This window comes from Chironomus tepperi, unplaced genomic scaffold, assembly GCF_022539635.2.
Source record: "Chironomus tepperi strain 1889 unplaced genomic scaffold, CSIRO-AGI_Ctep_v1 contig_12, whole genome shotgun sequence".
Taxonomy (NCBI): domain Eukaryota; kingdom Metazoa; phylum Arthropoda; class Insecta; order Diptera; family Chironomidae; genus Chironomus; species Chironomus tepperi.
The window spans coordinates 840,321-861,720 of NW_027226134.1; the positions used below are offsets into that span (position 1 = coordinate 840,321).

Sequence of the window (21,400 nt, forward strand, 5' to 3'; positions counted from 1 at the left end):
TAGTGTGTAGTGGAAAATTATATGTAGCACCAATCTAATAATTAATAACATAAAACTTTTGTGCACGTCCTAAACGAATAAAATAAAAAAAGTAAAGAAGGCATACGCCATACATGATAAATGAGCCACAAATAGTCATAAATATTTCATGTCAATTAATTCATATGTTTGTGTGTGTATGTGTGTGTGTGTAATGCAATTTAATACACACCAAACGTAAAGGAAGTGAGGAAAATTGTGTGATTTGTAACTGACCTTCATCCTTCCATTTGTATCATCTTGATCATAATATAGTGAATGTCTGTAAAAAGGCAAATGATAATGTGAAGTGATATCCGAGTCGATAAAAGATTACATCCAATAAAAAAAGTAATATAGTAAGGAATGAATGTAAATGGAAATGATGTTCATTTGTTAATGTAAATTGTCAATCATTTGAATTACATTTTAATACAGATTTTGCAGTCAGCACAGCCTGATAATATTGATTGAGTATCACTTGTCCAAATGATATTATTGTGAATACCTATAGGAAATAAAATTTAATTTAAGGCATTCAGCAACAAAATCTTCGTGAGATAAGTGACATGAAAAGTAAATTAAATTAAGGTCCGACTTCTTACTCATTACAATCCAAAATAAAAATGATGATGATAATGGAAAAAATGAAAATGAAATTACAGTCGGCAGATTGGTTTTCAATCTTTATAATTCAATTCGTGATAATGCTGCCGTTGGTCAAATGTGATGACAATATGGGTGAGTAATTGCAGTATTAATTTATATTTAATTGTGCCTATAATGTCTATTTGAAAAAGTTTTTACAATAGTATTGTTTTGGGAAAATTAAAGAAATTGGGGGGAAATATGGGGAAATCCAACTGATGTTAAAGTTATTTGCAGATTTTATGGGATTTTGTGAATTTTTTAATTATATCTTGGCGCATGTTGAAATTTAGCCACAATGGTGACGAAGCGACAGTTTATTTAGATCCAAATGCTAGCCACACGCGAAAATAACCAAATAAGTCAATTGGCTGCCAATAAGCTTGCTTCTAAATCTGTTGCTTCCTAGTCACCATCATGGCAACATTTTAATACAAGACGATAGAGTACGACTAGGTTTTGCATTAAAAAATAATGATTTTAATATCAGAAGTCTAAATTGGAAAGAATTTTGTAGTTTTTCTTAAGAGACAATAATAGTCACATGCAGAGCTTGAAGTCGACTCGAATTTCATATGAAGCCTAGTCGACTTTTCTATATCAAATTCGTGTCGATTTCGAACTTTGCTCATATGAGTCCTTGTCTTTTAGGATTGGCTAAAAACTAGACTCGCCTAGACTAGTATTTAGTTGTCTTATGACGAGGACGCATCTTTGTTATATTGACAGCACTCTTTATAATGATTGAGTAATTAACTTCTGATGGGAATCGAACTCACGTACTCACAAATTAGTGATTCAGATATTCAGTCTGTTGCTTAATAACAGACAATTGCATTAACTCGTAAAGCTAGTTTTTAGATAATCGATCGCGGTGCTGTTATGCTATAAGCAAGCAAATTACATTCTTTTCTATTCAGCCATACTTTGGTATATTCATCTTTTTGTTGAAAATTGATTGATTTCATCTTTTAAGAGTACGAAATTCTCAAGTGAACCAGAGCGGCATAATGCGGTGAATCACAGTTTTCGCCTCAAAAATGGGTCAAAATCAGACACTATAGAGCCATCAGTGCAGCTTCGCGTGTTACCCTTAACTCGGTGACCGTTGCTGTGCCCTAACAAATAAGCTGTGCTGCTTTGGTTTTGCGTGCATTTTTAAATGCAATAATATTTCAGCTTCACTAATTTCATTATCAATCCATCAATTATATTGTTCATATTAAATTGGGTCAATTAGGAGTGAATTGAAATGCTCATTTCCATCAATAGATATGTCAGCATCAATCCTGTAAAATAAATTTTTGAACAATCTACTAGAAAATACTCAAAAATTTCCACTAATATGTATCTCAATCCAACTGACATTACCATACCGTTCATTCCGTTCAGTTCCGTTAATTGAATATTGCCAACTCTCATTCATAAATTCGACGATTTTATTTAAAACTACAATTTGTGAATGCACATTCTCATTATGTTGAATAAACGGATGAAACTACAAATTTATAGCACAAGACATACGACATACGCATTGTGAATTTTCACTTTTGCAGTCCCTTTAATTTATATTGTAAATGATTCATGATCAGCACACTGCGAGAAATTTTTTAAAAATGCATAATTAATCAGGTTTGAGCAGGGTTGATTGAGGGCAGGGGTGGGCAACATTTTATGCATTACTGCACATTTTTGTTGTGAGTCTAGGTCGAAATGACACAGGACATATGACTATGTACTGATGGTCTAGGTTGTCACACATTTTGGTCAATGTGCCGCGGAGGTTTTGGTACATCAAGGTTTGGACAACGCTGATTTAGTTTATCAATGATGGACAACCTATATACCGCGGTAAACTTGTGCGCTTCCGAAATTTCATGAAAGGAATGTCATGCCTGGCTTTGGTTGAGAATTACCACCAGAATGTGTCGCAACACATAGCTTCAACATCACTAATTTAATCCAGTGGTGAACAACCTGTATGGCTCGACATACTAGTATGTTGCCGAAACGCCATGAACCACATGTCGTGTGCAATTTTGGTCGTTGCTTACCTCCAAGGTGTATAGCGACAAACAAAATGGACAATGCTGATTCAGCCCAGTGGTGGACAACCTTTGTGCCATGACACAATAATATTCAAAGTCATGGACCGCATGTCGTGTGCGGCTTCGTTCGAGGGTCCAATTCCAAAGTGAACCGCAACACACAGCTTGCCCAACCCTGACTTAACCGATAAAAATTCATCGAAATGACAAACATAATTGTCAATTCCAAATTGTCTTTTGTCAGTGCCATATACATCATCATCATTTATTTATTATCCCGGAGATTTTCCTTCCTTTTTCACTCACACAATTCACAATTCTGTTCTTTTTTTGTGCTGTCTCATTTAATCTCCCTCATATCCTCTTATTCCACTTATATGCCATAAAATCTCTCCGCATACAATATGATATTTATATAAACATAAGTCTGGTGGATATATTTTATATCTTTATCACAAATTTTGCTCCATTGTATGTACATAAAAAAAAGTATACATTCTCTCTATCTCACTGTGAACCGTGTTGTGGTCATCAGATTTTATGCATGAAACGGTTCAATGCATCGATTATGGCTGAATTGAATTGAAAATGTATTCGAATTGTCATTTTATAATGTTGGATATATACTCTTATGCTGGCCATGTGGGATAGGATTTGTGAAAAAAAAAATTATGTACAGCACAGGAAGGATCTTCTCTTTTTTCAATCATCCTTAACAAAACCGCTTCTCATTTCGGAAGTATGCAAACATTTTCATTGTTGTTATTGTGGTTCCTTTCTGCCTTTCAAATCATCATCATCTTCCATTTCCTTTCCTTTTTTCAAGATTCACTCTCGTTTTTTGATTCCGTTCCTTTTTTCATTATCATCCGGGGGATGTGCTTGAAGCTTTAGGTACGACGATGACGGCAATGATGATGAAAAAGGAATCAAAAAAACGCAAATTTGCGGACAAAGATTTTCAAAAACCAGCAAATTGGAACGGTGAAAGCTTGTGTGAATGCAATGAGCTGAATCTCTCTCATTAGGGACATGACAATTATTTTGGTACTATTTGTATCCGCAAAAACCGAATGACAGGGGAAGTGCAAAATTTTTGATTAAGAATACACAAACATTGTGGATGTATATGCAGGAAATGCCAAAGATGAGAAATATGCATGAAGTCTTGTCTGAAATTATAGCAATGTCCTTTTTCCAGTCCATTTCATTGTAAAATATTGTTACGGAGTTGTTATAATTTTTTTTGGGGATATATCTTAAAATTTTAGAGCCTCTTCTTTTTATTAAATGCCTTTACATTAGATTATCATTGTGATAAATTCACATAATGGAAAAAAATCTTTTCTTGAGGATATAAAGTTAGGAAAAAGGCAGTGTTAGTATTGTTATAGTGGATGGATTTGTAACTAGACATTGAAATTTGAGACTATTCCAAAAGGCACATGACAGTCTATCCTCAGTCTTGACTATAGCCTAAACCCGAATACCATTGAACCTAGCATGTGGCAAGAGTCATTCTGACCTGGTGTGTCGGCATTATGCCGACGTGGCTCTGGCCTTGTGCCAGGCTGGTGTGATTCTTGGATCTTGTCTAGCAGGCATGTACCTAGCATCTTTCCAGATTCATATCGAATCCAGCACTAATTTAAAGTCATCTAGTCCTTAAATTAGATCCGGATTCGATCAGCACAATGTTAGGGCATCGGTATGTCTTCGTACTAACGGGATAATGTAAAGTTGTCCTGACGGCACCATGACGACTGATTTTGGTTACCAAGAACCGCATTGTGCTGCTTAGGATCACCCAGAAGGCACATGACGTAAAAATGACCGAGAATTCTTACCTAGGATAACTTGATTCTGTCCTTAGGCTAAATTCGATGAAATTTGACATCCGGTCAGAGTCAAATCGGCCAGGTTCTACATTTTCGGCCATTTCTATGTGTTGTACTTCCTGGATAAACTTCCATGAAAAGCACTGATTGTACCGTGATGACCAATTTTGAACCATTTTTAATGCTCGTCACAGATCTCGAAGTCGACTCGAGTCGACAATAAAAAACCGTATCGACTTCAAGTCGGCTACATTAGAGTCGAGTCGAGTCGAGTCGACTTTAACCATATCGACTTCGAGCTCTGCCTCGTCAAACTGTGACTCCAAAGAAGTCAAGATCCAAAGACGTCAAGATCAACTCCAAACTCAAATATCCAACTCTGCCACTAGCTTTAAAGAATTTATCCACGCATTACCTTAAAAGTTATTATGTCCCTTTGTATATTTATTCAGCATAGCATTAAAGTATTAAAATAAAAAAAGAAAGACATTTTTTGCATCAAGTGAATTGCCCGCACAAGAGGTTTATAATCAAAACAGCTAGACATCGTCACATTACGATGGAAATTTTATAGTACAAAAAAAAATACTCAAAACTGCGAATGACATATTTAAATGAAACGACTAACAGTGCCAATGCTATAGCAATGCTAATGTAAAGAAGTTTTTAATTAATTCTTCACTTTCGCTTTGACATGAAAATTAAAATTGTCGCTGTTCCTTCTTCTTGTTAATTATGTATTCAAACCCCATGATATAGTCGAGAGTTAGAGGGGGTGTATTAAGGGGGATGGAAATGGAGTTGTAAGGGGGATGAAATGGAAAAAGGGGGAACATAGAGGGAGAATTGAGAGAGGAACGAATGGGGGATGGAAGGGAGGAAAAAGGGGAACGTAAGCCGGATGAAAGGACGGAAGAGGGGGAACGAAGGGGGATGAAAAGGAGGAAAAGAGGAAACGAAAGTGGAATAAAGGGAGGAAGAGGGACAAGAAAAAGAAGAAGCGAGACATGGAAAGAGGGATGGAAAGGAGGAAGGAAGGAAGAGGGGCAAGGTAGGGGAAACAAATGGGAAACCAAGAAGGATCGAAGGTGGAACGAAGGGAGGGATGGAAGGTAGGGAGGAAGAAGGGGAACGAAGGGAAAAGGATGGGAAGAAGAGGGACAAGGAAGAGGGAATGAAGGGGGATGGAAGGGATGAAGACGGGTAAGGAAGGGGGAATAAATGGGAAACGAAGGGGAGACGAAGAGAATGATGGAAGGTAGGGAGGGATTGGGGTAGGGATGGAAAGAAGAGAGGAAGAGGGGGAACGAAGGGGGAATGGGAGGGAGGAAGAAGGGCAAGCAAGGAAGAGCGAGGGGGGATAGAAGGGAGGAAGAGAAAGAACGAAGGGTAAAGGAACGGGAATAAAAGGGACTGAAGGAAAGGGGTGTGGAAACGAGGAGCAGGGAGAAGGGGTGGGGGATCGAAGGGAGAATGAAGGATGAGAAGGAAGGATGAGAAGGAAGAGGTGAGGTTTGTATCAACATGAATAAAACCCCCAAACCCCATCCCTCCTTAATTTCACCGATCCATACCCCCTCCCTCCAAAAATCCTACCTACACCCCTGTCTCATGAGTTTTTAAAGTATCTAGACAGTCAGGAGTGTGGGGACATTTTTTCATCGCCTACATTAATACTTGTGTATATACATTCCATTGAAAAGTCTCGTTAATGAAAATTAATCTTAATTGAAGTGAGAAGATTAAGCTACACTTCTATGTTTAAAATACAGTTTGTGAATTAGACGACAAGTGAAAATTGATTTTGATGTTAATTTTGTGTGGAAATGGAAGAAGTTAATAATTTACCCAGAAAATGATATTTTTACTGCTGACTGTGGATTTTTTGAGAATTAATTTGATAAGATCTGGTGATGAAAAATGAGGCTTTAAAATTTTACTCGCGTTTCTTTGGTCTGGTTCCAAAATTATGTAAATTTATTTAAGACAATCATGAAGATTTGGAACTGAAGATTCCGACTTGATAATTTAAGTAATTTTCCGTACCTTTTTTGTGTTTTTCTTTATAGTTTGAATTTGTATTAAGCACAATCAATCTTCATTCTTGTTATTGAAAAATAATTGTTGCTGATTAATTTTTGAAATTGTTTGCTTATTCTGGGGGATGTGAAGGCTTTGTGATTGTGTAGGATTGTCAATGTTGAAACAAATTCTTGTAGGTTTTATAAAGAAATATTGTGAATTTGATGATGGATCGTTGATGACGTAAAGATATACATAATTTGGGAGCATAGAAGAACTAAGTAAATAAATAAGTTAACAAGAAGACCTCAAACTTTGTGACAAATTAAGGATGGAAAGTAAAACAATTGGGATGATCGATTTTACAAGATACAGCCTTCAAACATAATGTATAGTAGATGATTGGGGTATTTGGTTTATTAATCTAGATATTTAGGTATATTTATGTCATATTAAACAATGGCTTGGCATCTTGAGCCAATTAGTTCTAAATTTTGCTTTAAAGACATCTAAGAATCTTGGAAGAATCTAAATAGGTAAAGGAGCTTGATGATACGAAACTGGTTACGTTTCTAATCCTGCCTTAAAATACAAAGAGCATGCTCATATTAACTAGCATACTCAAAGGATGCTTTCCTTCATACAAATTAGTTTTATACCCAGAATATGCTCTGGAATTGAGTTGCAAGTAGTTTTGTGACCAATTCAGGAATTCAGTATATTCAACTCCAATGTTTCAAATCCTAGAATCATTTTAATTAGAAATTTAGTCAGAACTTTGGACAAGAACCCCCAAAGGAGAGATTTAAGTTTAAGAGGGAAGTTTATCTCCAAAATCCGCAAGTCCTTCTGTAATTACGTACCTGCACTTTTATCCCACGAGAGTTGACAAAAGTCGGGTTTTGTTGATTATTAGTCAATCTTTTGCAACAGGTGGAAGATGGCTAACTGCAAAACAGAGTAAGATGTTGAAAAGACCATCGACGGAAGGCGACTACTTGCCTAACGGGTCACCTGTGGAAGCCGGTATTCAAAAAACGAAAAAGAGTTTCTGAAAAAACGGCAAAAACAGCCATATTCCATTTTTATTTTTCTAGCCATTAACAGTTGTTTTTCCGTTTTCTGTTAATGGCTTCAGGCGGGATTTTGCCGATTTTATCTATATACATGCCAAAATTGCACCACATTCTGCAACTTAATAGCACTACGTTAAATCTAATTAATTCTCCTTAAATGCTTTCAACATAGTCATAAAGGTCAGGGTTACTCAGTGTATTTCAAGAATTTGTAATCAACACAGCAACTTAGCGGCACTCTAACGATCATGATGAGCCATTTTAGACATGTAACTAAATGTGAAACTGAGTCTAATATGAAAATGTGTCTACATCCACACACAGCATATCCTACTCCAATCAAATCACGCTCTATAATTGTAAAATAACAAGTTCCACTGTGAAAATATAAAAATTATGTCAAAGTATAACTTGCATTTGCATGACTCATGCATTCATGAGGAAGACATTTTCCCATCCATAATAAAGAGATGTGCAGTCTTTTTCCATTGTAAGACGAAATGCAGGAAAAAAAGATATAAATGAAGAACAATATTCTTTCTTATACTTTATGTGTGTGTTCTCATGTCTGAACATGTACATACAAAGTTTTTTAAGGAATAACAATAAAAAAATAGAAGCAGATGGAAAAAAAGTGTTTTTTCTTCACTCTCGGGATTAAGTTTCCTTTTCATTTCTCATATTGTTCATCATGATGATGAGTTATGTAAGGATAATTTATATGAACAGTTTTGTATAATTTTTTTTTCGAGATATAAAAAGCATCTCTTCTCATTTTTAAAATAAACATCTCTAGAACAAGAATGAATAGAAAAGAAAACTTGAAACCAGAGTTGGTGGATTTTGGGTAATTCTAAGAGTTCTTGGAAAGTAGCTGTCTATAGAACCTGCAATAGAGCCAGCTTTAGATGTTATCTGTGATCCATCAGTTGATCTGTATGGCCAGCGAAGTAAGTAAGTAAGTAGGGCTATTAAGAGTATTGGGTATGCATACAAGTTCTTATTAGATCCTTGCAAGAACTGTCGTTTTGTGACTGATTGTTTAATGAGTGAGGATGCACCAAATCTCTGTAATCAGATCTACAGTTTATAGTGGGAACAGAGCCACTATATCCTTTGATGACTATTTTACAGCTTATTGTCTATCACCTACAAAAGGAGGCTGTGAACCACTGCATATGATTCCAAAAATGGTGACAAAGTTTCTCCTGTCGAGTCTAGAACCCATGACTACTTAGTAGGGCTCAAAATAGTCCAAAAGCACCCCAATAGTGTCAAACTCAGAAGTGTCCCAATTTTTTTCAAAAGTGTCCCGATTTTTTGCGAAAATCCTCTGGCCACCCTATCAATTAGTCACAATAATTAGGGACCGAAGGATGAAACCATTTCGCCACCGATTCAACCGCCTCGACACACATTAAGAAAGCTTAGCTCTTATTAGAACCGTCCAAGAGCTAGTTGAAATTTGAGAGACTTGTCCAATCTGATACTGTCTTTTGTTTCCCTTTTTCCTTATTGCGATGCTATACTGTTATCCGTTTTGTATCCTTTTGAAACTAAAAGCACTCTTTAAACTTTAGACTTTTCATGTGCAGCTTTTAATTATTTTTCTTAACATTGTTGCCTTTAGATTAAGTCATTACTTTTTCCTGTAGATGTTGTTTTATCTTTGAGTGTTCGAACTAGAATAGAGTCACAAGAGAATTTTTTTCGAAAATCGGGACATTTTGGGACTTTTTAGGGACACAGCAACATGGGAGATAAGTAAAGCAACGAACGGGAAGAATACAGCAGATGACCCTAAACTATAAAGTAGCTAATCTCATTTTTTGCCATAAAATAGCAAGAAAACAGTCAGTTTGTTACTTTAAGGACTCTCCCACATCTTCTCGACAACGCGACTATGTAGCGACCCCCAAACAACTGAATTGTGCTACTCATAAATGATAGAAATTAAAGCTGGCCTCAAGCAATGTTTGGCATCCATATAGAAGCCATTTGCCCTCCCATGAAGGCGGCTTCCGTTTGGTATTAGTATTACATTATAAATTCTTAAAAGTTCCATGATGGCCTTATTCAGTTGTGTCACTAGAACTTAGATTTGAAATTCAAGGTAAAGAAAATAACTTTTTATCAATTTATAAGCTTAAATTTATTTAATGAATTCTCTCGAAAATAACAGAAAAAAGTAAAATATGTGAATAGATTCTATAGTCTCCTAATTATGCATCCTTTAATGACGGTTCCTTGTATCGTGTTCTCTGTATCTATCTTCACGATTTCGATCGTCATATGACTGCTTAAATGCCTTTGCATTTGGTTCTGGTGACTTGCGTGGACGTTTTCGGCTATTGTCATCTCCTCTTCCTCTGTTACGGTGATCACGATGATCACCGCTACGTGAACGTTTACAAGATCTTGAATTGGATCGTTCACGTCGTCGTTTCTTCTCGCGTGATCTTTCTCGTCGATTATAACTTTTAGCTTCAATACCTTGAAGTGTATCCTGTAGTGATGTAATGAGAATTTTACATCTTTCATCGTTTGCAACTTTTGACTGTTTGATAAGTGAAATCGCAGTTGCTATTGTTTCCATTGCACTAGTATATTCGCCTGCAGCAGTATCAGATACAACTCGAGCAATTGCTGAGCTACTTACTGCCCTATTTCGTCCCATAATTTCTTCAAATTCAGATTCACTAATTGGCGGTTGTGCAGGACCTGCTGGTGGCATCTTATTTCTTTGTGGCCACATTGCTTGCTGACGTGGTTGTTGATTGAAATGTGCATGAGGTCCTTGAGGTCTTTGGATTGGATTCTGATTTCCTTGATTTAAGAATGCTGGATTTACATGAGGTGCTGGACCTCCCATATTCATTTGAACTCTCGGTCGACCTCCCATATTATTCATATTTTGTGGGCCTTGATTGAAATTTCCAGGATACATAGGTCTATTAGGACCAAATGGACGATTTCCTGACATTGTAGGTCTATTCATCATTGGTGGACCTTGATGATTAATCATTTGACCTTGATGATTCATCATTCCGGGCAGTGGTCGATTTCCTTGCATTCCTGGATTTTCAGGTCTTGGCGGTCCATTATTCCAATTATTTTGGAATCTTGGCGGCATATTATTCATTTGAGGTCCATTTGGATGATTCATTGGCGGTGGGACATTTGGACCTCCCATTCTCATCGGCATTGGAGAATTTCGCATAGGCATAGGACCTCGCATCATTCTTGGATGCATATTACCACCTTGTGGAGGTATATAACGATTCATACCCATTGGACTTACTTGCATTGGTTTTTGGCCTTTTGATGGAATTGGAGGTGTTGGACGTATTTTTTGCTGACATTCAAACTCGTTTAATGCTTGTTTTGTTGGTAATGTCACAATTTGATTGTTTGTCTGTCCAATCAATTCCTTCTTTGGAAGATTCTCCATGACTATTCCATTTGTGCCAGTCTCTGCATGATCCGATGAAACATTATCATCACTGCTGTTTAAATTATTTGATCCGGATGTTAAAACGTCATCATATAAATCATCTTCTTGTCCATAGTTATCTTTTTGGTCTTCATTCTGATAATCTTCGAACAGAAGATCGATCTCCACATTGACTCCCATTATGACTTTATGCTGCACTGTATATTACTGTATATTACTGTATGTTACTGTATATTACTGTATGTTACTATTTAAGAATTATAATAGCTAATGATGCAGGCTTTAGTTTTAAATTATTATTTATAGGATTTGAAGAGTTTGTTTACAATCCGTTTAAACTTTTCAGGTACGTTGATGTGTTATTTGTTTTTGAGATTTTTGCTCAATTTGTCGACAAACCATAACCTGTGACCTGCGACAGATCAGACTTGTGACAGGCCAATTCTGTCAGCCTGTCAACAGGTTACGACCTGTGACAGGTCATCTTCTCTACTTGTGACAGGTACCTGTCATCGCAACTCTGCATTGCACCTTGTTTTGATTCTTAAAATCTTGAATGACGGGTTAATTTCTTTACCGATTTAACGTCAGGTATTAAATAAAGTTTTGCAATAAATTGTTTAGAAGTCTCAAACTGAGCAAAAATCCCAAAAACAAATAACACATTAACGTACCTGAAAAGTTTAAATGGATTGTAAAAAAACTCTTCAAATCCTATAAATAATAATTTAAAACTAAAGCCTGCATCATAAGCTATTATAATTCCTAAATAGTAACATACAGTAATATACAGTAATATACAGTAATATACAGTAATATACAGTAATATACAGTAATATACAGTGCAGCATAAAGTCATAATGGGAGTCAATATTAAGAGCGTTTTTCTGTACGAAGATTTTCAAAATAAAGACCAAAAAGATAACTATGGACAAGAAGATGATTTATATGATGACGTATCAACATCCGGATCAAGTAATTTAAGCAATAGTGATTCATCGGATCATGCAGAGCCTGACACAAATGGAAATTATCAAAGAACAATGCATAATATGACCAGAAGATTCCAATTGTTTATAGGAAATCTTACTTGGTGGACAACAGATCAAGATATTGATGATGCAGTAGTTGGAACTGGTGTAAATGACTTCCAAGAAGTTAAATTTTTCGAAAATCGCACAAATGGTCAATCAAAAAGATATTGTGTAATTACGCTTGGCTCTGAGGGTAGCATGAGAATAGTCATGGAGAATCTTCCGAAGAAGGAATTGAATGGACAAACTCCAATTGTGACATTAGCAACAAAACAAGCATTAAACGAGTTTGAAAATCAGCAAAAAACATGTCCAACACCTCTAGTTCTACTAAATGGCAAAAAACCAAAGCAAGGAAGTCCAATGGGTATGAATCGTAATATACCTCAAAAAGGTGGTAATATACATCTAATGATGCGAGGCTCAATGCCTATGCGAAATTCTCTAATACCGATAAGAATGGGAGGTCCAATGAATCATCCAAATTTACCTCCAATGAATAATATGCCACCTAGATTCCAAAATAATTGGAATAATGGACCGCCAAGACCTGGAAATCCAGGAATGCAAGGAATTCGACCACCGCCCGGAATGATGAATCATCAAGGTCCACCAATGATGATTATTCCACCAATGTCAGGAAATTGTTCATTTGGTCCTAATATACCTATGCATCTTGCAAATTTCAATCAAGGTCCACAAAATATGAATAATATGGGAGGTCCACCGATAGTTCATATGAATATGGGAGATCCAGCACCTCATGTAAGTCCAACATTATTTAATCAAAAAAACCGAATCCAATCCAAAGACCTCAACGACCTCCTGCACATTTTAATCAACAACCACGTCAGCAAATAATGTTTCCACAAGGATATAAGATGCTACCATTTGAAGGTAAAAATCAACCACCATCAGCAGATCCTGCACAACCACCAATTAGTGAAGCTGAATTAGAAGAATTGCTCGATCTGCTGCTGCCGAATATACAAGTGCAATGAAAATGTTAGCAACTGCGATTTCACTTATCAAATGTGAATCGAAATCGTGAAGACAGATACAGAGAACGCGATACAAGGAACCGTCATTAAAGTGTGCAGCATTAGGAGACTATAGAATCTTTTCACATATTTTACTTTTTTCTTTTATTTTCAAGAGAATTCATTAAATAAATTTAAGCTTATAAATTGATAAAAAGTTATTTTCTTTACCTTAAATTTCAATTCTAAGTTCTAGTGACTCACCTGATCATGGAACTTTTAAGGATTTATCATGGAGCTTTTAAGGCTCCGCTAAACCTCTTCAGGAGAGCAAATGGTTTCTATATGGCTGCCAAACATTGCTTGAGGCCAGCTTTAATTTCTATCATTTATGAGTACCACAATGCAGTTGTTTGGGAGTCGCTACATAGTCGCGATGTCGACAGGATGTGGGAGAGCCCTGAAAGCAACAAACTGACTGTTTTCTTGCTATTTTATGACAAATAATGAGCTTAGCTATTGACTACTACTTACTTCACTGCAACCATGTTCCTATGTGGATTTTAGGTTACAACAAAAGGCTTTCCATCTGACTCTGTTGCTGGCTCTGTCTCCTAGTCTGTACATATTCTCTGTCCGCACGTTGCTGGTGGACTTCCATACATTGATAAGCTATGCAAAAGCTCCCCTTGCCTTTTGGATTCTCATACTCTAGATATGTGAAATTTTCGTTGCCTATTTGCTTAGCTACTTATGCTGTTCAAATTTGAAGAAAAAGAAGATTACAAATTCACAGAAATCCTCTGATCCAAGACCAGTACCAAAGTGTCAACCCTGAATTAGAAACAAACTTTTTCCATTGCACATGAAAAAAATTATTTACACAAAAGCAAGTTTTTCCTCCTTTCTCTTTTAATGTGAAGATTCAATTTTGATGTGCGGTTCTGAATTATTTTTTCACTTCACATTAAATGAACGAGTTTTTTTTTGGGGGATGATGCTTTTAAAAGTGTGTTTCGGTTGTATTCAAGAGAACCGTAAAATGCTCAACTTTTCTTATTAAAAAAAGTGCAAACTGTACAAAGTTAAAATTAAGAAAAATTTTTGGGAGGGAAAGAATTTATTAAATTAATTAAAGGGGGAGTTTGGGGATCAGTGTTGCATGATAAGTAAAGTTCAATGTATTTTGACAAGGTTTTTGTTGAGGTAGAATTTTGGTCAGTAAATTTTTAATTGAAGTTAAGCAAATTAAAAAAGTTTATTGTGGACCGCAAAAAAATGTATAACTTTTATGATTAAATTTTTGATCTATTTTTAGAAAAGGGACATTGAATGACATTTAGAGGTGCTGGAGCTCATTGTTACTTTAGAAAATATCTGGAATTTTTAACTTTTTGAGCAAATTTTGAGCAAATTGAAATTAAATATTTAAATTTTATAATTAGATTCTAACTTTTGTTGGACTCTCAAATGCTTGACTTTACTTACTTGTTGATCAACTTACTTGCTTAATTAAATTCATAAATTGCTTAATTTTTAACAAAATTTTAAAGAAAATGCTTTTTCTTGCAATTAGAATTGAGAACCTTACAATTAATTTGTAAGATTTTGAATTATTTGAATTTAAAATGATCGTTAAAAATCTATTTTATTAATTGTAGGAATCAAAATTGAATATTGTGCAAATTATTGCAAATTGTATCCTTGCTTGTTACTTACTACCTTGGCTGATGTGCTCAGGGGCCCATTGCCGCGTTTATAGAACGTCTGTAGACAGCAGAGTTGCAAAACAGACACCTGTGACAGGCACCTGTTTGTTTTTCTTACAAATCCATACAAATCATCAAGAATTTGTACGGTTTTTGCCTGTCACAGGTGCCTGTTTTGCAACTCTGGTTGACAGCTCTATTTTTCGATAACTTCTGCCAATTCGAGATATTTGGAACTCTAGCGTCCTTATCAACACAACCGACATTTTCGGTCTTCCTTTTGATCTTTTGCCGTCCACAAAGTCTGCAAAGGTTACTCTATAAACTGAGGCATCCTATGGTCGTCTCACATGACCCGTCCACCTCAAGTGACTCACTCGAAGAATAGTGACAATATCAGCATCCTGGATAAGCTAAAGTTCAAAATTATGCCTACATTATATCCTAAATTCCTTTAAAATTCATTCGCTAAATGTCAACATTAATGAATTAAAACACAAATTTAAAATCTTGACTTCCTTTAACTTTCCAAGAATTCAACATCCAAATTCCCTGAAACATCTCAAAACTCAGCTTCAGTCTCATTTTCCATCCGCATAAGTCTAAAATCACGGAAATGAGAACGATAGGATAAACATTTATTCATTCATAAAATAACTCAAAACTTTTTTCATAATTTTTTTTTTCCATGATAACCCAATTTAATATAAGATTCAGCACAGTAGGACGTTAGCTATAGCAACATCCTTAAATTGATGTTAGCGACAAAAATCTCTCATTTCTTCTATTTATGAACCATAAAAAAAATTAAAGTTGAAAAAAAAAAATGTTCGAATTGGCAAATTCAAAACCAGAACAGTTGTGCAAATGTAATCGCTAAGCAGCGAAACCAGAAGATGAAGACGACATTCAGATGCGGGAAAAAGAAAAAAAGAAAGATTGTCGACGAAACAGAAGAGAAGTAAAGTGGAAATGAAATTTATCGAGAAAACCATGAGATTCAATTTGCGTTAATTAAACATCATCTTGTGCCAGATGCTGCTACCTTTATGACTTATTAGCTAGATTCTTATTCCTCCCCATACATTCACCTCAAGTGTATTTATTAATAATTTTCCATTTTGCCATCTTAACCTCAAAAATTATTAACTGGAAAATAATTTTCAATTTTAAGTACAATATTGACATTTTTTATGCTGTGATGCTTCTGTGCTCATCAAGTTGCTGACTTGCTTTAGTCATCAGACTCATTCATTCTGAAATAATCCTCTGTCTTTTCTTTCTTCTTCTTCTTCATTCACATAGCTTTTATAATTTTACGATTATATTCATATAAACATAAAATTTATATTGTTTGGCATCGTGCATGTATGTACATTATACAATGTAGATTCATTGATATTCAGAGGTTTTAGTCGGAAAAAAAAAATTTCTGCATGATTTTTATTATTTTTGAAAATGAAAAGCTTTCAATAAAAAATATGGAAAATAAACTAGTGTAATGAAACGGTTGGTTGGATTACAGAACTTGTATAGTATATCACTACGAGCTGGGCTTCGCTCGTCCGATTAATTCTAAAATCTAAATATAGAGTGACTGCAAAATTAAAAAGACTGTAAATTGTGTTGATGTTGAATATTTATTTAATAGTTAATTTAAATTGTAAAATATATTAATTATGACCTTAACCTTTAAAGCTCTAAATCTATGAGTAACAAAAATAGATGAGTTATCAGCTATCAAGCTATATAGACGTGTTCATACAAAAATTCGGTCGTTTTTAACGGTCGAAAATTTGAATTTTTTGTAAACAATAACACTACGAAAAAAAATTGTTAAAATTTATAAAAATTTGATTTGCAAAATTTTCTACTTTTAAATGAATTTTGTTAGTACAGTAAAATTGTATATGCTTTATTATATGTTAATCTAGATAGCTAAAGCTCAAAAATAATGAATCTTTTTATATTTGCTTGAAAATTTTTGAATGTAATTTTACAATATTTTTCAAATGTTATTGTTTAAATTAGTATACGAAAATTCGTATGGTCGAGTATGGTCGAGTGTACTCTGTATGAACTCATCTATATATCTTGTCAGCTATATTCATATATTGGAGTCATGCAATGCAACCAAATAAGGCTCAAAATTCATAAAATTGGCTATTTTTTTGAAATTTCAATTGATAACTTATAAATGAACTTGACCTAAATGTTTAGCAGCTTTAGACTAAACATGATTAAACCAAACTATTCTTCTTCTCAAAATATTTTAATATTTTTTTAATGACTCCAATAAATCTTTGAAAACTTTAATAGTTTCTTCATTTTCATCAAAATCTTTTAATAGTTCAAAAGCATTCAAATTTGTTGGCTCAACATCACTAAGCAAAAACTCTTTTAATTGTTTTTCATTTCCTTTAAATAGAGTCGACATATATTCGGTATATCCATTATTATATTTTCCTAAAAAAACAAGTGTCAACAATAAATCACTCGAATGTGATAGAACAAATTCCTGCATTTCTTTTTCATTGAAGTAAGATTCATAAATTTTTAAAATATCTGGAAATATATATCTTTTTATTAAAGGTCCCAAAAGAAAGCTACTTGTGATGCAATGAAATTTATAACAAAACTTTGTTTTTCTTAAAAACATTTTTTGCATGTCTCGCGTTGTGTGAGCTACGAAAAAATCCCATATTAATTTAAATTCATCAAGCCATTGAATTGAAATTAACCAAAATAATTGTGTTTCAAAAATATTGTAAATTTCAACATTTGAATAAATTTCAAAAATCTTATTAAATAATGAAGGAAAGGTTAAGTATAGATCTTTACTGGAGTAAATGAATACATTGCTATATAGTTCCTTTTGTTCGGATATGTTATATTTGTGGTCAGTAAAATTCAAAATTAATTCCATTAAATGACCACTTTCTGCGTGATTAAAATTTTCAAATATCAATCCTGATTGAATAAGTTCCTTGAACTCGTCTTTAGTCAAATTATTTGCAATGGAATTAAAAACAAAAGTCGTATCATTGTTTTGTTTTAAATCTTCATCAAGTTTATAAAAATCATGAACAATCTTCTCATTTATACCATATAAATATTCGCTCAACAAAAGGACTCCTTTTTGATTTTTACCTCGAATAAATCTGCCGTATTCATCATCACTGAGATATGGTCTTACTTGGCTTTTAATCTTATCATATTCAATTGCTTCATATTTTTCAGTAGGATATTTAAAATTTGACGTGTATAAGGTTGCATTCGCATCAATTTGAAGCAATTTCTTTAAAACTTTCGGATCACGTTTGAAAAAGTTAACGAAAAATATGTAATTATCAAATTTTTGTGAGTCAACTATTAGTAGTTTCTGTAATTTCGTAGATAATAACTTCGAAATTTGTTTTTCAAATGGTTTTGCATTTTCAGAAGTCTTGAGTTGAATGTAAGAATTAACAAAATTTCTAATTTCGTTACTTCTAGTTGAAAACATGAACGTTAAAATTCTTAGTTCCGCTTCACCTATCGAAGGTTCATCATTTGCAATATAAACATTTTCGATCAAATATTGTGCAACAAAAAATTCAGCAAAAGTTTTATGAGCAAATTTGGCATTTTCAATGCCATTAATGTACAAAATTCCCATCCGTGAAATTTCGTCATTTGTCAATTCCATTGGAATTTCTTGTCGCATTATTTTCAGTTTTAATATTACTAAAATCGAATCTTCTTGGAATAATTCCATCTTGATTGCAAACGACTGATATAGTTTCATCATATTGAAACTGCTATAATCTGTGATTGAATTGTTAACAAATTTTGAACCAAATTCGCTCTTTTTTTGCCAAATTTTTATTTTCTTTTTAACAAATCTTTGATAAATTTCGTACAAATTTTCTGTCTCATAAATTTTTTCATCACTTGCGATTAATTCCGCAATCATTCCTAACATTAATGGCGTGTCAAAGCTTTGATCTGATCCTGTTGAATTTACAATTTTTTGGACTTTCTCAAGATAATTTGGAATTTTGGATTCGTCAATATTTTCGGATATTAAAAATTTTTTGATAAAATTTTTTTGTTGTTCTGAATCAAAAGGAATCAAACTGTACGTTTGGATGTGAAAGCTGCTTTTAAGTTGATCTGAATACAATGGTCTAGTACATATCAACTGAATATTTGCGGTTAAATTCCTAATCAAGTTTAAAATAACCAGAACATGCTTACTATATTGTGGTGAAATTTCATCAAATCCATTCCAAAATAAAATTAGTTTTCCCGACTTGAAATAATATTTAAAAATATGTCTCTCAAATTCATTTTTTGAACTTAGTCCAAAAATAGTTTCAAGCATGTTCTCAACATCATCTAGGGTATTAACGCCCTCGTATAGATTCTTATGATCCTTCAAGTCAATGTACGAAACCCATCGAGTAGGAAACAGTTTCTTAAATTTCAATGTAAACTGTTCAAATGTGATTGTCTTTCCTGTTCCTGCTTCGCCTGATAAAATAAACATTTTTGAATCAATTGCTGTTTCTAGGATTTTTTCAAAGTCAAGTGGAACATAAACTGAAGGAACATGATCTTTAAAATAATAATTTTTCTTTATTATATCGATTGTGTTAATTTGATCAGAAATATTTTGGCTTATGAATTCTTGATAAAATGTTTCAAATGTTTTATTCGATTCATATGTAGTAAAATTGTAATAAATTTCACGAATGAATTCATTCAAAAATTTCCGCTCAACATAAAATTTCGTACCATTTTTAATCATTTCATGCACGACTAATTCCTGTTTATTTAAGACACTAACAATCTGATCAGATGTCAAATAATTAAAAAGATTTGAATTAATTTCGTCCAATTTTTCAAATTTTAAACTTTCATCTTGAAAAGTGAAATTTGAATTTAAAACTTTAAACTTTAACTTTTCTGTCATATTTTCCCAGGAATGTGAAATCTGTTCTTGTACATATCGCAAGTGTGGATCTTTCAAGTCTAATGCTTCCTTATTAATCATCTTAAGTATGTGATCGGAAGTCAAATTATCATAAATGGTCGAGTTTTTAGCAAACAAATCCCTAAATTCAAGGTTTATTCCTTTATACAATACAGGAGCTTTAAAGACAGACATTTTGTCCTCATCAGACAATTCATTAAACTTATAAGTCGGTTTATAAAGGAAGTAAGCAATAAGAATTGCACCAAGAATCCCAAGAACTGTTACAACAATTGATATTATTTTAAATTTAGTAATTTTCTTATCTTTAATTTCTAACACCTTTTCATGATGACTTTCGATCTCTGGCAATGCCTGCTGCAATTCTGAAACGATCTTTTTCTCATAAAATTCAAAAAGTTTAATGAATTTTGTTCGTACTTCAACTAGTTTCTCGGGTAAGTTGCGGTAAAAGGCAAGTAAATGCACAACACGTACAATCAGCTCAGCATGAAAGTCTTCCTCAGGATAACAATTGTAGACGAGACCGATGATCTCTTCCGCTTCCAAATTTTCCTTACATATTGTTGATATTTCCTCAAATTCCGTCATGGTCTTCTTGTCATCTTTCGTGTATGGATTTGCTTGATTTTTGTAGACTTGAATCATGACAAAATGACACAATTCGTGGATCAATACAGCCAATGTCTCATGTTCTGTAGCAGGATCAAGTAGTTGCTTAGCTCCAATGTACATTTTACCAGAAATATAACAAACACCTTGAGTTGTCTCATCAGCTGTTGGATCAAGAACATTGGCAGCTTCACGGTTAAAGTCAAAGACAATCTTAAAGTTCTTAGATGCAGCCACAATTTGAAGGATAATTTTGGTGAAAATATTCTGACTCAATAGTTCAAATGCTCTCTTAACTGTATCATGTTTATCCTTAACTTCTGTTTCATCAAAACATGCAGTAGAATTGGCAACAAGTGTGTGGATATGCTTCTCAAGAAATGGCTGTGAATATTTGTTCTGGATATCTCGGATTTGTCGTTGAATGTCGTAATCATTAATTTTTTCATAATATTCTGCCGGATCTTCATGGGAACCAAATCGAAGCTTTTTACTTAACAGTAAGTCGAAAACCTCAAATGACTTGCATTCTAATGAAATCATTAATGCTGACTTATTCGAGAAATTGAAAAAATGACGCAAATTTTGATGTTGATTCAGAATTTCTTCAAGTTTGTCCTTTTCATTCGAACTGATCAGCTTATGAACATCCTCAGTCACATCACAAAACTCCTTTAATTTCCCAGTACACTCGCTGGATTCAAAGGATTGCGGGAATGTTAAATTATTCTGCAGTAAAATGTACAGGACATCAAAGTGTTTATTATCAAATGCCATAGATTGAGCACTGACTTTGTTGTCCATTGAGCATGTCTTCATCTTTAGTTTGAGTAGAATATTGACGATTTCTGTGTTTCCGATCTCTGCAGCGAGCAGCAATAAGTTAAAGTCACGAGAATCCGCAAGGAAATCCGGTTCAATTAAATTTAAACCAGATTGATATGAGAATTGACTAGTTATGCCTAAATAACAGGAAAATTGAT

The 21,400-nt window shown here is 34.0% G+C and overlaps 3 protein-coding genes across 3 annotated transcripts in view; 1 reads left to right on the plus strand and 2 right to left on the minus strand.

Moving 5' to 3' along the window:
• The first annotated feature begins 486 nt into the window (after positions 1-486).
• The window catches only part of LOC139088231 (protein eva-1 homolog C-like), a 281,413-nt gene continuing 260,499 nt past the window's right edge, over positions 487-21,400 (plus strand). The window contains exon 1 of the mRNA XM_070637371.1: positions 487-759. Within this exon, the coding sequence (XP_070493472.1) occupies positions 645-759 (115 nt within the window). The 5' untranslated portion in view covers positions 487-644. The remainder of the gene's footprint in view (positions 760-21,400) is intronic.
• LOC139089094 (cleavage and polyadenylation specificity factor subunit 6-like) lies at positions 9,884-11,284 on the minus strand. Its single transcript, XM_070638530.1, has one exon. The coding sequence runs from the start codon at positions 11,282-11,284 to the stop codon at positions 9,884-9,886; it is 1,401 nt and encodes a 466-aa protein (XP_070494631.1).
• LOC139088352 (uncharacterized) overlaps positions 17,100-21,400 on the minus strand; it is a 71,660-nt gene continuing 67,359 nt past the window's right edge. Inside the window, exons 3-5 of the mRNA XM_070637546.1 lie at positions 19,169-21,379; positions 17,978-18,820; positions 17,100-17,392 (exon numbers count right to left, since the gene is read on the minus strand). Of these exons, the coding sequence (XP_070493647.1) occupies positions 17,100-17,392; positions 17,978-18,820; positions 19,169-21,379 (3,347 nt within the window). The remainder of the gene's footprint in view (positions 17,393-17,977; positions 18,821-19,168; positions 21,380-21,400) is intronic.

Excerpts from the sequence above, each read along its gene's own strand:
- LOC139089094 (XM_070638530.1), bottom strand. The coding sequence starts at position 11,284 with ATGGGAGTCAATGTGGAGATCGATCTTCTGTTCGAAGATTATCAGAAT.